The sequence below is a fragment of the Chlorocebus sabaeus genome, chromosome 1 (assembly GCF_047675955.1).
Source record: "Chlorocebus sabaeus isolate Y175 chromosome 1, mChlSab1.0.hap1, whole genome shotgun sequence".
Lineage (NCBI taxonomy): Eukaryota > Metazoa > Chordata > Mammalia > Primates > Cercopithecidae > Chlorocebus > Chlorocebus sabaeus.
Window position 1 is genome coordinate 117376120 of NC_132904.1, and position 14543 is coordinate 117390662.

At 44.5% G+C, this 14543-nt stretch overlaps 1 protein-coding gene across 3 annotated transcripts in view; it reads left to right on the forward strand.

Moving 5' to 3' along the window:
* LOC103248666 (tubulin-specific chaperone cofactor E-like protein) overlaps positions 1 to 14543 on the forward strand; it is a 165423-nt gene that overhangs the window by 132259 nt on the left and 18621 nt on the right. For all 3 annotated transcript variants that reach the window (XM_038005084.2, XM_008021233.3, XM_008021232.3), the window contains 5 exons: positions 1300 to 1499; positions 6255 to 6638; positions 8544 to 8830; positions 10945 to 11225; positions 13874 to 13984. In XM_038005084.2, the coding sequence (XP_037861012.2) occupies positions 1300 to 1499; positions 6255 to 6638; positions 8544 to 8830; positions 10945 to 11225; positions 13874 to 13984 (1263 nt within the window). The remainder of the gene's footprint in view (positions 1 to 1299; positions 1500 to 6254; positions 6639 to 8543; positions 8831 to 10944; positions 11226 to 13873; positions 13985 to 14543) is intronic.

Here is a 14543-nt window from a genome sequence, read left to right on the forward strand (position 1 = left end):
AGGTTGCCATTTCATCATGCTTTTACTTGTATGGTTTGGATTTTCTATGCTATGCAAGTATTACGTGTTAAACTACAAATGTTTTTTTAAAAACATATGGTATATTGTGAGAGTGGTTATATGAATCAAAACGTGTTAAAATTCATAGAACTGTGTACTCTAAAAGTAGATGTTACCACTAGATAATTTAATAAATGAAATAACCCCCCGTATAGATACTGTATACAGTATAGGGTAGACATTCCCACATAATGGTAGTTGTGCTTTTAGTATACATTGATTGAGATAATAGCTTCTACAAAACTTTTTAAGCAAACCTATCTTTAATGATTGACTAATACTTACGGAACACTTATGTGCCAACCACTGTCCTGAGCACACAGACTCACTTAATCCTTTGCAACCAGGCATGAAGCGAATGCTATTGGTATCTGTATTTATAGATAAGAAAGCTGAAGCTCAGAGAGCCCGAGTGATGCTCTGGGTCTCTGATAGCTGGTTCCAGAGCCCACACCCTTCACCAGGACCCTACTTGCCTTCTATAGAAGCATCTAGATACATTTGAAAAATGGTAGAACATAATTGATGTGAGTCAGTTTGCACAGACATGTGCACATGCACACACACGTGCACGCCAGCACGTGTACTCAGGCACACACACACACACACACACACAGGCACACACACACACACAGTGTACATTTGCCTTCTCAGAGATCATGGGGCTCAGGCATCTATGGATGGTAAACTGGTGGCTTCGAAAAAGGTTCTGTAGAAGCTCTGGGGTGTAGAGGAGCTGACATTGGTCTAAGAGGGAGAGCTATATGGGTAAGCTGGGACTCCCACTGGGACTTGAAGAACCAGGAATTTGGATAGGCTGAGAGGATGAAGAAGGGCATGAATAAGAAAGATCAATGTGAACGAAGACCTAGAGGCAGGAGGAATGTGGGTGCCCTGGGAGGTTATCAGGTGACATATCTAACTGGAGATTCAGATGGGGGGTGGGTTTAGGTGGCAGGCAATAGAAGATCTCAGTGGCCAGGCTGAGGAGAGGACCACCATGATGTGAGAAGCTCCAGCCACCTCCATCTGCACATTGGCCCTTTATTTAAGAAGCAACTAATCAGACCCAGGGTTTCTGTGAGCGAAGAGGGCAGTGATGAAGAAAGGCGGCAGACCTCCGACTTCTTGCCTCTCCCTGTGCCCTTCATCCCCCTGAGTAGGTGAGCAATAGCTGTGAGAAAACCCTCCTCGGTGCCTTGTGATCATGTGAGCCTTGACTTGTCTGTCCTGTTCCAGCTGTCACCTGCCCTCCAAACAGCCATTATGAGAGCTGCGTGAGTGTCTGCCAGCCCCGCTGCGCCGCCATCCGCCTGAAGAGTGACTGCAGCCACTACTGCGTGGAGGGCTGTCAGTGCGACGCTGGCTACGTCCTCAACGGCAAGAGCTGCATCCTGCCCCACAGCTGCGGCTGCTACTCCGATGGCAAATATTACGAGGTATGGGAGGCCAGCCTGGCGTTTTCCTCCTTGCCAATGATCAGATTCCTCTCTAACTCTAAGAGGTTGGTCAGATTGACCAATTTTCCCACTTCATTATGAAGAGCGTCATGTTCAAGGCAGGGGAGTGGGATGGGGTGTAGAGAGGCTAAGCACACTGTTCAGATGATGCTCTTGGGCACTGAGTGTCAGATTTGGAAAAGCACCTCAGTGTCTCCCTTCTCCCTCCTCCACATTGGCAAGGTCTCCGGCACTCTGCCTCCCCTACTCACTCACATTTGTGTGTCTCTGTCGTGCCTTTCTCTGTTTTCTGTCCTGTAAATCCCAGTTTGAAAGCTTCAGATACAGCTATAGTTTGGAAATATGGTGGCTGTGAATCTGACATTTGTAGCCGTCTTAGCTAAGGACATTTGTCACTGGAAAATATGGACCTGGAGGCTGAGTGGGGCGGCCTTCCCTCTTCTGGCTGTTGAGGCTCCGTGAGGGTAGCTGTGGCTGCCATCTCCACGTGTGCCATTTGTCACTCTGGATCATCCCCAGAGTTTGGTCCGGACTGCTAATGTGGTGCCCCCACATCCCACCCTCTGCGGCGCCCCCTACAGGGGTTTAAACATAGAGTTTATGAAGATGCCCTTCGCAGATGTTTCTCAATAAAACATATTAGTTCATGAAATCATTTCACTTTTTGGACTTTGTAATCTTTCCATAATACTAAGCTAGAATTCCATAATACTAAGCTAGAAAAGCTCTTGAATAGATAAGGTATTTAGTTCTTGGTTCGACCTCAAGCCCATTCTCTATTTAAATGACATCGAAACTGTATGTTGGCAAGTTAGATGGTTAACAACTACGACTAATTGAGTATCTGCTGTTTGCAAAGCACTGTGTTGGTGGTATTGGGGGGGATGAGAAAGCATGTCCCCTGCCTTGAGGATCTTAAAAATCTATTCAGAAGAGAGAAACAATGTATGTTAAAGAACAGGAGAACAGTTACAAAATAACCTATCAGCAAGTGAAAAATAATACCCTACAGAACTAATCAATTTTAAGTGAAAAAGAATAGTAGCATTTAAAATAAATCTAACTGAAATGTCTGAATTGGAAATCAACTAGGCGAAAAATAAATAGTAACTCCTTTTTGTAAAGATACATTGACTCATTCAAGTTGCCCTAACTTTGGGGATAAATAAAAGAAATGTGGAAGTGACCCTCAATTTCACTTTCAGTGGAAAATGTATTTAAATGCTATATTAGAAAGACAGGGAGGAAGTAGGTAAAATAGTGGAACTAATCAAAGGAGACTTTTTGGGAGAGGGGGTGTTGAAATGAGCTCTTAGAAATATTATTTGAAAAGAAAAGGTAGAACAGGTGGAAAAAATTAATGAATTCTATTTTCTCACAGTTGAGGAGAAGATATAATCAGGCTCAAAACTCAAAAAGTACTCCATAAACTGTGTTCCCCAGCCCGGAGACTTACCAAAACCTATCCATCTATCAACTGTGCAATGCACCCTCAGCAGGCATCCTGAGTGTCAGTGTGGCATAATTCAATGAAACCTGGGTTCGATCCTAGCAGTACCACCGCTGGAGGTGTGACACTGAGCAAACGCTGTCATTTCTCTGAGCGTCTGTTTCCCTGTGAATGAAATGTGACTAATGATACCAACCCAGTAGGGCTGTTGGATAATCTATGCTGGGTTCCTAGCCTAGTGCCTGGCATCGAGTCCTTCAATAATTGGGAGCTGCTATTGTTATTGTTGTTTTGTTATTCTCTTGAGAAACATTTTGTAAACGAAAAATCCAGGCGTGTTAATGAAAGGATGCAAATCAAAGCCCTTGGAACTCTCAGGAAAAGCATGGTCAGCTCTTGGCTGCTCTTAGTACTACAGTGTAAACATTATGAACAGTTTTTCATCAGAACCTCCGTGGATTTTGACAACAGCTTACATCTGGGAAGCAGGAAACTCAGAGAACAAAGAATCCACATCTACTTGCCACCATTCCAAAGCACTTGGGGGCTTGTTCATAGAATAAATTTCTTTGGAAATGAATAGAGACTATGCCTGGCTATTAGCATGTAGAGTGATCACCCAGCTGTCATTGTCATGTGTGATTAAGGTGAATAAAGCAGCTTTGGGCCAGCCACTTTACTGTGATGCTCGTTTCAGGATCAGATTCTCTTGTGGATGAATTATTTACCCTTTATCATATCCACATACATCAAGTTATTTTTCTCTTTTCACCACTGTAATGTCTGACTTCTTATCAGGGAGAGGCCAAACCATTCACTCAGTTATTCTATAAATCTGATAAGAGAAATGAAGTCAATTTGTGAGGCTGTTGGCACCCAGAATATGTTATGTAAGTCTGGAAGGAGAGTAGACTTAGTTCCAGCAATGACTTCACTTTGAGGATGAAAGAATCAGCAATAGCATCTTGAAGTGCACTGCAATCAGGAAGGTTGTTCTGGAAGATCTTCTCCTCTATCTATTTACCCTTGAATCTAAGTCATATCTGTAGCTGATATCCAGGGTTTTGATGTCTCTAGTTAAAGCAGAAAACTGACCAGACAGAAACATAGGCCTTTTTGTGCTGTTGAAAGATCTTTTCTGGATAACACTATTTTGGTAAGTTGATAATGCATTGAGTGCCCACATCTCTATGACACATTCTATTTGTTGGTACCACCTCCCACTTGGACAATCATGACCAATTTCCAACAGTTTCCTGGAATTCTTAGTCTAGAGCAAGTGCAACATCAAGAATGCAAACCTTACCAAGCAGAGTCGTGCCTGCAGATTGCCGCCTGTTTTGGGAAAAGTAGAAAATAACATTCTAGTTGTAGGACTCCTGGGAAAGAAAAGAAAAGAAAAGAATAGCTGCCTCCAGTTGAGGATACGCTATGTTGTAGGTATTTTATATAATGTTGCATAATTTCTTCACCATCTGAAAGACGATGAGCTGTTCTACTCCTGTAATAGCAGCTTCTATTTATTGAGTGCCTACCCTATGCCAGGAAGTGTGTTTTATACATCTTATTTAAGTTAGTGCTTACAACTGCCCTGTAAGACATTATTTTAAATTTCATTTTATTATTATTACTTCTGAGATAGGGTCTCTCTCTGTTGCCCAGGCTGGAGTGCAGCAGCAGGATCACAACTCACTGCAGCCTCTACCTCCCAGGCTTAAGCGATCCTCCCACCTCAGCCTCTGGAGTAGCTGGGACTACAGACATGCACCACCATGCTGGTTATTATTACCATTATTATTATTACTATTATTTTGAGACAGAATTTCGCTCTGTCGCCCAGGCTAGAGTGCAATGGCACAATCTCAGCTGACTGCAACCCCTGCCTCCCAGGTTCAAGCGATTCTCCTGCCTCAGCCTCCCAAGCAGCTGGGACTGTAGACATGTGCCACCATGCCTGGCTAATTTTTGCATTTTTAGTAGAGACGGGGTTTCACCATGTTGGCCAGGCTGGTCTCGAACTCCTGACCTCAGGTGATCCACCCATCTCAGCCTCCTAAAGTGATGGAATTACAGGCATGAACCACTGTACCCGGCCTATTATTATTATTATTATTATTATTTTAAGTAGAGATGAGGTTTCATTGTGCTGCTCAGGTTTGTCTCAAACTCCTGGGCTCAAGCAGTCCTTCTACCTCGACCTCCCAAAGTACTGGGATTACAGGCATGAGCCACTGCACTCAACCACAGGATACTATTAATATCTCCAATTTAGAAATGAGCAAAGTCACACTGGGGAGGTGAGTAATGTTACTCAAGATGGCACAGGCGGGGATACAGGACTAGATTGAAACCCAGGTGGTCTGATCCCAAAACGTTCCTTTCATGGACCCCGGGTGTTCTCCAGATCTCTCACATTCAGGACACATGGGAATGAAGGTACTTCCAACAGAAGTAAGTTGGAAGCAGACGAGACACAAGGAAGGGTGAGGATTGTGAAATGTGAAATGGTTAATCAGAAGTGCTGGTCATTGCTTTCTTACGACTGTTTAAGGTTTGAAGGGCTAATTTATCATTCTTAAGTGAATTTTAATTTCATCTTTGAAGCAGAGTCTGTACTTGTCAGAAGTGTGATTCCTTGATGAATATTTTCTACCAAATATTCTTCCTCTTTACCTAGTTCCTCTAACAGCTACACATTCAGGTTAACTGTGATTAGTTCTACAACCCAGCCACAAAGATTTCAGAGTTCTTTATTAAAATCAATCAAGTTATGGCTGGGGTGGCGGCTCACACCGGTAATCCAAGCAGTTTGGGAGGCTGAGGCAGGAGGATCGCTCGAGCCCAGCAGTTCAAGAACATAGTGAGACACCGTCTCTACAAAAAATACAAAAATTGGCTGGGTGTGGTGGCGTGTGCCTATAGTTCCAGCTACTAGGGAAGCTGAGATAGGAGAATAGCTTGAGTCCAGGCATTCCAGGTTACTTACAGTGATCTGCGATTGCGCCAGTGCACTCCAGCCTGGGCAACAGAATGAGACCCTGTCTCTAAGAATAAATACATAAGTAAATAAGTAAATGTCAAAACTGCATATTGTTTGGCGTCTGAGTTGCATGCAACTGATGGAGCCTTTGAGTTGAGACCGTTTCCCCACTGCTGCCTCCTACAAATTCCAGCCCTGTTAAAGATAGGCTAGCCCAGCTGATAAAAGACCCGGGGGACTGGACTTTGGGGTCTCCAGCCCTGACCGCAGTCTGAATTTAATGCAAACGGCGCCTCTCTTCCAGCCCAAGCAGCTGTTCTGGAACAGCGACTGCACGCGACGCTGCCGCTGTTTCCGTCGCAACCTGATCCAGTGCGACCCGCGCCAGTGCAAGTCCGAAGAGGAGTGCGCGCTGCGCAACGGGGTGCGTGGCTGCTTCAGCACCAAGACCTCCTACTGCCTGGCGGCCGGCGGCGGCGTCTTCCGCACCTTCGACGGCGCCTTCCTCCGCTTCCCGGCCAACTGCGCCTTCGTGCTGTCCACCATCTGCCAGAAACTGCCCGACATCTCCTTCCAGCTTATCATCAACTTCGACAAGTGGTCAGCCCCCAACCTCACCATCATTTCGCCCGTCTACTTCTACATTAACGAAGAGCAGATTCTCATCAGCGACCGGAACACGGTCAAGGTGACCAGTCTGGTGTCCATTCTTAAGAAGGGGCCCGGAAACAAGGGGTTGGCTGGGGGATTGTGTAGGGTTCTCCCAGATAGCCAAGTTGTGGGTTCCACACACAGTGACCAGGTTTTAAAGAAACAAAGTATGAAGATGCTTTAAGCATAAGAATGGACACCATTTGGTTCTTGGCTGATGAGTCCAAAGGCAGGAGACGTGCGGGGTCTCAGAGCCAGGCAATGGCATGGGTGCTAACAGAGCTTCAGGTGATAAATTGTTAGATAAATCAGTTTTTACTCTGATTACTTTCCAAAATGCATCTCATTTGTTTTTAACAGCCCTTAAGATTATTTTTGGCTCTGCCCTCTTGTAGTCAGACCCACCCTTCATCTTTGCCATCCTTTCTATAAGCTAAGAGAAAGCAAGCATTTGCCTACAAAACACTAATCTGAGTAAAAACCTGACGCGCACCTCCTTTGTCCAAGGGCCCCGTGATGACCCGCCGGGGGGCAGGAAATGGGAGGCTGCACTTGGTGGATTTCTCTTAGGTTGGCTCCTCCTTAGGCCCACTGCCTGGTTTCTTGTTTATCTTACACCTGTGTGTAAATAAATGTAAACCCCCCACCCAACCCCCCACCCACCCGCACAACAAATATGGCTCTCTACTTGAATTCCTCCCACCCTTTCCTTTTAAGAAGATCACCTGCTCAGATGCACTGTTGACGGTGACCCAGCCTCTCAGCCAGAGCAGGCTGCTGCTGCCGGTCGCCTGGAAGGATGGAGCCAGGCCCCAGCACTGTGAGCACAGGGAGGGAGGGACCCAGAGACAGCCACATTACCACTTTTTGGAATTGAGTGTTATTGCGTGTATCTGTTTTCCACCTGCTCAGATAATCAGGCCTTGAGTGTATCTTTAATTGAAGAGTCATCAAATAGCATAGTATCAAGCATCAGGCAAAAGACCAGCAGTATTTTGTGAGCTTAAAATGAAGAATCTGAAATTTAATACCGGTTTTAACTTCAGTGAAAGGTGCCACTGTTTTTGACATTCTCATTCCTTTTACAAATTGGCCCACATCAACACGACAGCGTTGGTCCAGAATCCAGGAGCTAGAAAATGAAAATGACCACCCGAGAGAGAAAAACTGACATTGTGGCTGAACAAAATACCCAAGCTAGTCAAAACAGTAGAGACTCATTTTTTAAAAAGGTGTCTGTTTTTTATTTTTTTATTTTAAGGTACAAAAGCTACTAATAGCCTGGGGAGAAAATTTTTATTTTGTAAGTACAGGAAAAGCGTGTTATATTCTGTTCCAAGGGCTACGGAAAGAAAATGTTAGAAAGCAGGAAAATGACAAATGCAGAAAATAATGTGCCTATAGGTCCTCTGGGGGGACCTCCAGTTTGAACATGATAAGCAAGAAAACGATAAACATGGCAATGATGCCCAGATCCATTTTAACTGTGTTAGACTCTCGTTGGCACAGGATTGGGATTTCATTTTCAGTAATTGGCTTATGCTGGGGAAAGTTTTAGACACAAATCCAGCCATTCATTGTGGGTTATACTTTTCTAAGATTTTCTTATCTCTCACCTCCTCTCCCCTACTTCTGTTCTGTAGTTTGCTTCCTTTGGGGCAACTACACAGTAAGATGAGTGAATGCCTTTAAACTCTAGGGCAGGGGCCGGCAAATCTGCTTGCTGCCTGTTTGTGTAAATAAAGCTTTGCTGGAACACAGCCACACTCATTTAGTTGTGTATTGTCTATGGTTGCTGTCATGCTGCAGGGACAGAGTGGAGTCGTTGAGACAGAGATCACAGGGCCTGCGATGCCCAAAATATTTTCCCTGGCCCTTTCCTGAACAAGTTTGGCAACCCCTGCTCTAAGCGTAATTATTTTCTGTTTTCCTCCTCCTGTAGGTGAATGGCACACAAGTGAATGTTCCATTTATAACTGGTTTGGCAACGAAAATCTACAGCAGTGAGGGGTTTCTGGTGATTGACACCAGCCCAGACATCCAGATATACTACAATGGTTTCAACGTCATTAAAATCAGCATCAGCGAGAGGCTGCAGAACAAAGTGTGTGGTCTCTGTGGCAACTTCAATGGGGACCTAACAGATGATTATGTGACTTTGCGAGGGAAGCCGGTGGTAAGCAGCGTGGTGCTGGCCCAGAGCTGGAAAACCAATGGCATGCAGAAGAGGTGAGGGTGTAGGAGTTCAAGCCACTAAACTTGGTGGCCCAGGTTCTCTCACATCCATGGGTGGTGTGAATGAGGAATGCACTTTCCTTAGCACTGCCCCTGCTCTCCTACAGAGATGAACCAAAGCTCTTTGGAGTTTTGATGCTAAAACTAGGCACATCAGAGACCCCAGTAATTTTGTGAACTACAGAGGAAGGAGTTGGGCTTAGATGATATAACTCTAATTTTCAGGTCATCCAGCCCTTGGCTAAACAGAAGAGTGTGCCCAGGATGAGAACTCTGAAGCCTTGACCAGCTGCCCACCCGGGACCTAGGCACCCCTGCTGGGTGTGGAATTAAGAGTTGACTCAGAAGAAGAAGGGCTATCTTTGACTCCCTTAGTGCTGGGTCTAATTGTGTGTCCTTGCCTCTTACAAGAAGGCTTGACTATGGTTGTGTAGGTAGAAGTTGGTGGGAATCAGGAAAGCCTTTTTTAAAAACAGAAGTTACAAGGTTATTATCAGGCCCACCCCTGGCCAGCAAAGAGAGAGTAAGCTACAGAAGTTATTCCAAGGCCAGGCGCAGTGGCTCAAGCCTGTAATCCCAGCACTTTGGGAGGCTGAGACGGGCAGATCACGAGGTCAGGAGATCGAGACCACGTGAAACCCCGTCTCTACTAAAAAAAAATACAAAACACTAGCCAGGCGTGGTAGTGGGCGCCTGTAGTCCCAGCTACTCGGGAGGCTGAGGCAGGAGAATGGCGTGAACCCGGGAGGCGGAGCTTGCAGTGAGCTGAGATCTGGCCACTGCACTCCAGCCTGGGCGACAGAGTGAGACTCCGTCTCAAAAAAAAAAAAAAAAAAAAAGTTATTCCAAAGGTTTTAAATTTAGGGCCACTCAGGGCTGCTGAGTATGTGGATACCTTTCTGGATCTGTATGTAGATATGCTTCTCTTTCTTGTTAGTTCTGCTTGTACAATGGCTCAATCATGTTGCTTTACATGCTAAATATCAGCTAAATCCCTAGTCTTGGAAATCACACTTTAAGCCTCTTTAACCCTGCCCCGAGTGCACAGTGAACAATGTATCATATATTAGACTATCCTGTGAATTATGGGACTCAGAGCTGTGAAAATCCTTGGGCAGTATCTTGTCCAGTCTCTTCCTTTCCTAGGTAAAACAGACTAAGACAGAGAATGACTTACATGAGGAGGCCCCATATATGGCAAAGCCAGGACGAGATTCCAGGATTCCTAATTTGGTGCTTACTCTAGAATGCTATGCATTGACCCACAGATAGAAAAGAGAGAACTTTGGACATTATATTTAGAACACTACTTTAAGCCACTGTAGCGTTTCCAAAGATAGGCAAGGTTCAGCTCCTCCTGAGGAATTATGATTCTGTTTGAATTTGGCCGGCCTGCCTCCCTCCCTCCTCCCTCCCTCCTTCCCTCTCTCTTTCCCTTCCTTCCCCTTTCCCTTCCCTTCCCTTCCCTTCCCTTCCCTTCCCTTTCCTTTCCTTCCCTTCCCTTTCCTCCCCTCCCCTCCCCTTCCCCTCCTGCTCCTCCTCCTCACCAGTCCCCTCCCCTCCCCTCCCCTCCTCTTCATTTTAAAATAAACTGTTATCAGCTGGACACCGACTTTCTTGTAATGTTTTGCTTTTGGTCCCTAATGGCTAAAGTGGAACTGGCTTAGAAGGCTTCCTTTCAAATCTTTAATTCTGCCAAGTATCATTACTATTATCATTGTTATTAGTTATTATATCCATACCTGTTAATGGTTATTATATCAATTGTATCAATCATATCAATCAATTATGCCAAAGTGTTCGTGGTTACTATATCAATATCTGCCTTTCGTGTGGCACTTTGGCCACTAATCCATCATTCCATTTTACCCTCACTGTATTTCAGTGATATAAACAACAGGAATTACCGTTTCACTTTCTTAGATGGATAGAATAGAGACCAGTAGTATCTGACTTGCCGAAGGTCACAAAGCTAATTAGTGTTGGAATTGGCACAGTGCACTAGCTTCAGGGGTAGCAAAACAGGTACAGATGCTATTTACCTTCCATTGAAGATCTCAGATGGCTGTTTCTGCTTCACTCAGTCTGACCAGACCTCTTGCCCCCAGCTGCAACGAGCTGCAGTTCTCCCAGTATGCAGCCATGTGTGACAATGTGCACATCCAGAAGATGCAGGGTGACGGCTACTGCCTGAAGCTCACCGACATGAAGGGCTTCTTCCAGCCCTGCTATGGGCTTCTCGATCCCCTCCCATTCTACGAGTCCTGCTACCTGGACGGCTGCTACAACCACAAGAAGTTCCAGCTATGCGGCTCCCTGGCCGCCTATGGGGAGGCCTGCCGCTCCTTCGGGATCCTCAGCACCGAATGGATTGAGAAGGAGAATTGCTGTAAGAGAATTATTTTATTTCTGTGGATTCCATTTTCAGTGAAAAGAACAGCTTTGCAGGTAGCATTGCTTTTTCTAGGGATGACTGGTCCTCTCCAGATTTACTCATAGATCTGCTTCCAGGATTGGATAGTAGACAGCTGTGAGCTGCAGCCGAGATTCAGTGACAGGCCCCTCACATGGAGCCTAACCCACCTATGGTTCCAGTCCAGCTATGGAATTTGGAAAACAAACGTGGGAAGATGGGGCTCTCTGGGTTGGAAGAGCCCTGGTTTAGTGGCTTATGAGGTAGAGGGACATAGTGTGGGATTCCCAATGGATTTTAGTTCCCAAACTCATCTCCACCTTGGCTTCTTTGGCATGAGGCCATCCTCTATCAGAAAGCGAAGGCAAGAGCCGGTGGAAGGCAGAGGTGGAACTGAGCTGGTTATGTCCACCTGGGCTGAAAGGAAGCTGCAGTTGGATTGACTGTGGAGATTACATATATTAGATCAGCTGGTAAAAGAAAAAAGATAAACAGAATCTTGTGGGGTTTTTTTCTGTTGTAAGAAAATTATTTTGATGTGTATTCTATCATTCAATTTGTTCATTTTCCTACTGTGTTAATCAAATAGGGGAGCCATTATAGATGTATACACACACATGTAAACGTGCCATAGACATACATGTGTGTCCATATACGTAAATGGTCACTCCCACTGGTGTGGCCAATAGAATGTGTGTTTTGTGCTCTGACCCACAACACCAACCCGGTGTGTATATAGGTACCACTGTGAAAACAGGCTGACTCCAAGACGATACATACACGTTGGTAAATTTGCAGACCAAACTGGATCAAGTGTAGGAATACACTTTAATTCAGAGCCTAAAAACAATGCAGTTAATTAAAATACATTTCAGTGATTTCAGAAACTGTTAAGCAAATTACTAGTCTCTGTTGGAAACTAACAAAAATATTTGTTAATATTTTACTCTGCTGTGTTCATACGAATACTTTCAATGACTTTAAAAATTAACTGTTTTGAACTTTTCAAATTGTCAGGAATTTTAAAAAATACATATATAATTCAAAAAATACTCAAAGCTTCCATCTGTCTAAGGGCATGTTTGATCTGCCAGTTGGCAGATGGACCACCACATTTGTAAATAAACGTTTCCTTCTTGTGGACTGTAACCTCTGCTCCATGTTTCTGTTATTCTGTTTGTCATTCTCATGCCGAGTCGGTCAATCATAACATTCGCTTGGTGGCTGCCATGTGCTTAGCACTGTGCTAGGTACTGGATATACTGGGCCAGTGAAAGGATCTTTATAAAAAGCAACCTTTTGAAAATAAATATATTTAACTTATGCTGATGGCATTCTTTTAGTTGTCCTTCCAGAAATTAAGACAGGCTTATGCTGAGCCATCCATGCACTCCTACCTAATGTAATTAGTTACCTACCAGAGGGGCATGGCAGCTGAGTCAGAAGAGGTGTATGGAGCTGTGGGCAGCCTGGGATTTTTGTTTTGTTTTTAAACTCTTTTTTTCCCTGTGTGTGGGGGTATGTGTGTCTGTGGTGAGAACATGAAACTCTAGGCTGTTGGTAATTTTCAAGTGTACAGTGTATTGGTACTAACTATAGCCACTTTGATGTACAGTAGATCGCTTGGATTTATTCCTCTTGTCTAAATGAAATTTTGCATCCTTTAAAAACTCTTTTTTAAAAAACTCTTGAAGCCAACTTGGCTCATGCTGGGATTGAACAGTTGTTTCTTTAGCACTGTCCATCATATACCATCATGAACAGGAGGAATATTCTGTCTTGATAGGCAGAGCGATTCTTTAAATAAAGAAATGAACTTCTAAAAGAAAATGCTCCTAATTAGTGGTTCTCAAACTGAGGCGTTGACTATCTTGCAGGTGATCTCATCTGTTACAGAAATATTGTTCATAAGAACATGATGATGATACTCCACATAACATCTTTATTTTACTTACAGTTTTACCCTTTTGGCAAAACAGCACCATGAATCTAAGTCAATGCTGGTGAGCTGTGTGGAGGTTTTTCCTTTGTCTATTTTTACAAAATCAAGTAGCAGATCACGGGGGAAAGTGAACCAAGAATCAGAAAGGAGTTAGAAGCCCTGGTGTGGGAGACCTCTCTGGGATCTTACTGGCCCTAATATGTTCATTATTGACACATATTTATTGTGCACCAACCATGAGGTGGTTGAATGCTGGGATGTAGAGATAAATGATTTGGATGCTACTCTTTATATAAATATCAGTGCAAATCGTTGTGCTATAGTGTAGTGGGTGCCTTAATCGTGGTAAGATTACTGGGGTTAAGAGCATCTGTGCATTCAGTCTTCACCACTTACCTTCGCTTTTGACCTTGGGCAAGTTTCAGCTGTGAAATAGAGCTTATAATATTTAGCCTTGAGGAGTATTTGCGAGGGTCAAAGAAGCTAATCCAGGCCCATAGCAGGCACCTATTTGCTAGCTATTGACATTATTTTCTGGAAGGTTGCCCTGTCTGTTAACCTGCAGCTGCCATCTGACCATTTCCAATGTGATTAAAGAGGCAAGTCTGGAGTGGAACCAAATGCTACCGCATGTAGGTGTGAAAATCAAGTTGTGCATGTTTCTGTGTGTTTTTCTTTTTAGCAGGAGTGGTTGAAGATCCCTGTGTGGGGGCGGACTGTCCCAACCGAACCTGCGAGCTGGGCAATGGCAGGGAGCTGTGTGGCTGCATCGAGCCGCCCCCCTATGGAAACAGTGAGTGACACGGGCCACCTCCCCACCCAGAAAGGCCCCGTGGGAGATGCTGCTCTGGGGAGGGACCTTGATGCATCCCACTTTGTGAAGCTTTCCCAAACAGTGAAGCTTTCAGGAGCATTTAAGCAGAACAAGGAAGCAATCTGACTGCTTCAAAGTACAGCTACATCCTTTTCCTCAATACATTGTAACGCACACATTTGTACATGAATAGAACCAGCCATTCCCATCTGAGGCCACGTTCAACATCAGAAAGGTCCAAATTGATCTTTTAGATGCACAAGGAAATAGGGTATTTTGATGTCAATATGAAATAATTAGGATGAATGTTATTTAAAGCCAGATTTATTTGGCCCAAAGCTTTTTGGTCCCGAAGATATGTACAACTGAAATGTCTGAAGCAAGCCATAAATAACTAGGACTCCAGGACTTGTTCCTAACTGTAGCTCCCTTGGTGTGGAACTGGCCTTGTCCACTGCCAAGCCTGCCTGGATGGCAGCTTGAAGCGGAGCTGCTTTGCCTTCCATCTCTGCTCCCCTTCCTGAACCAAGTAACGCAG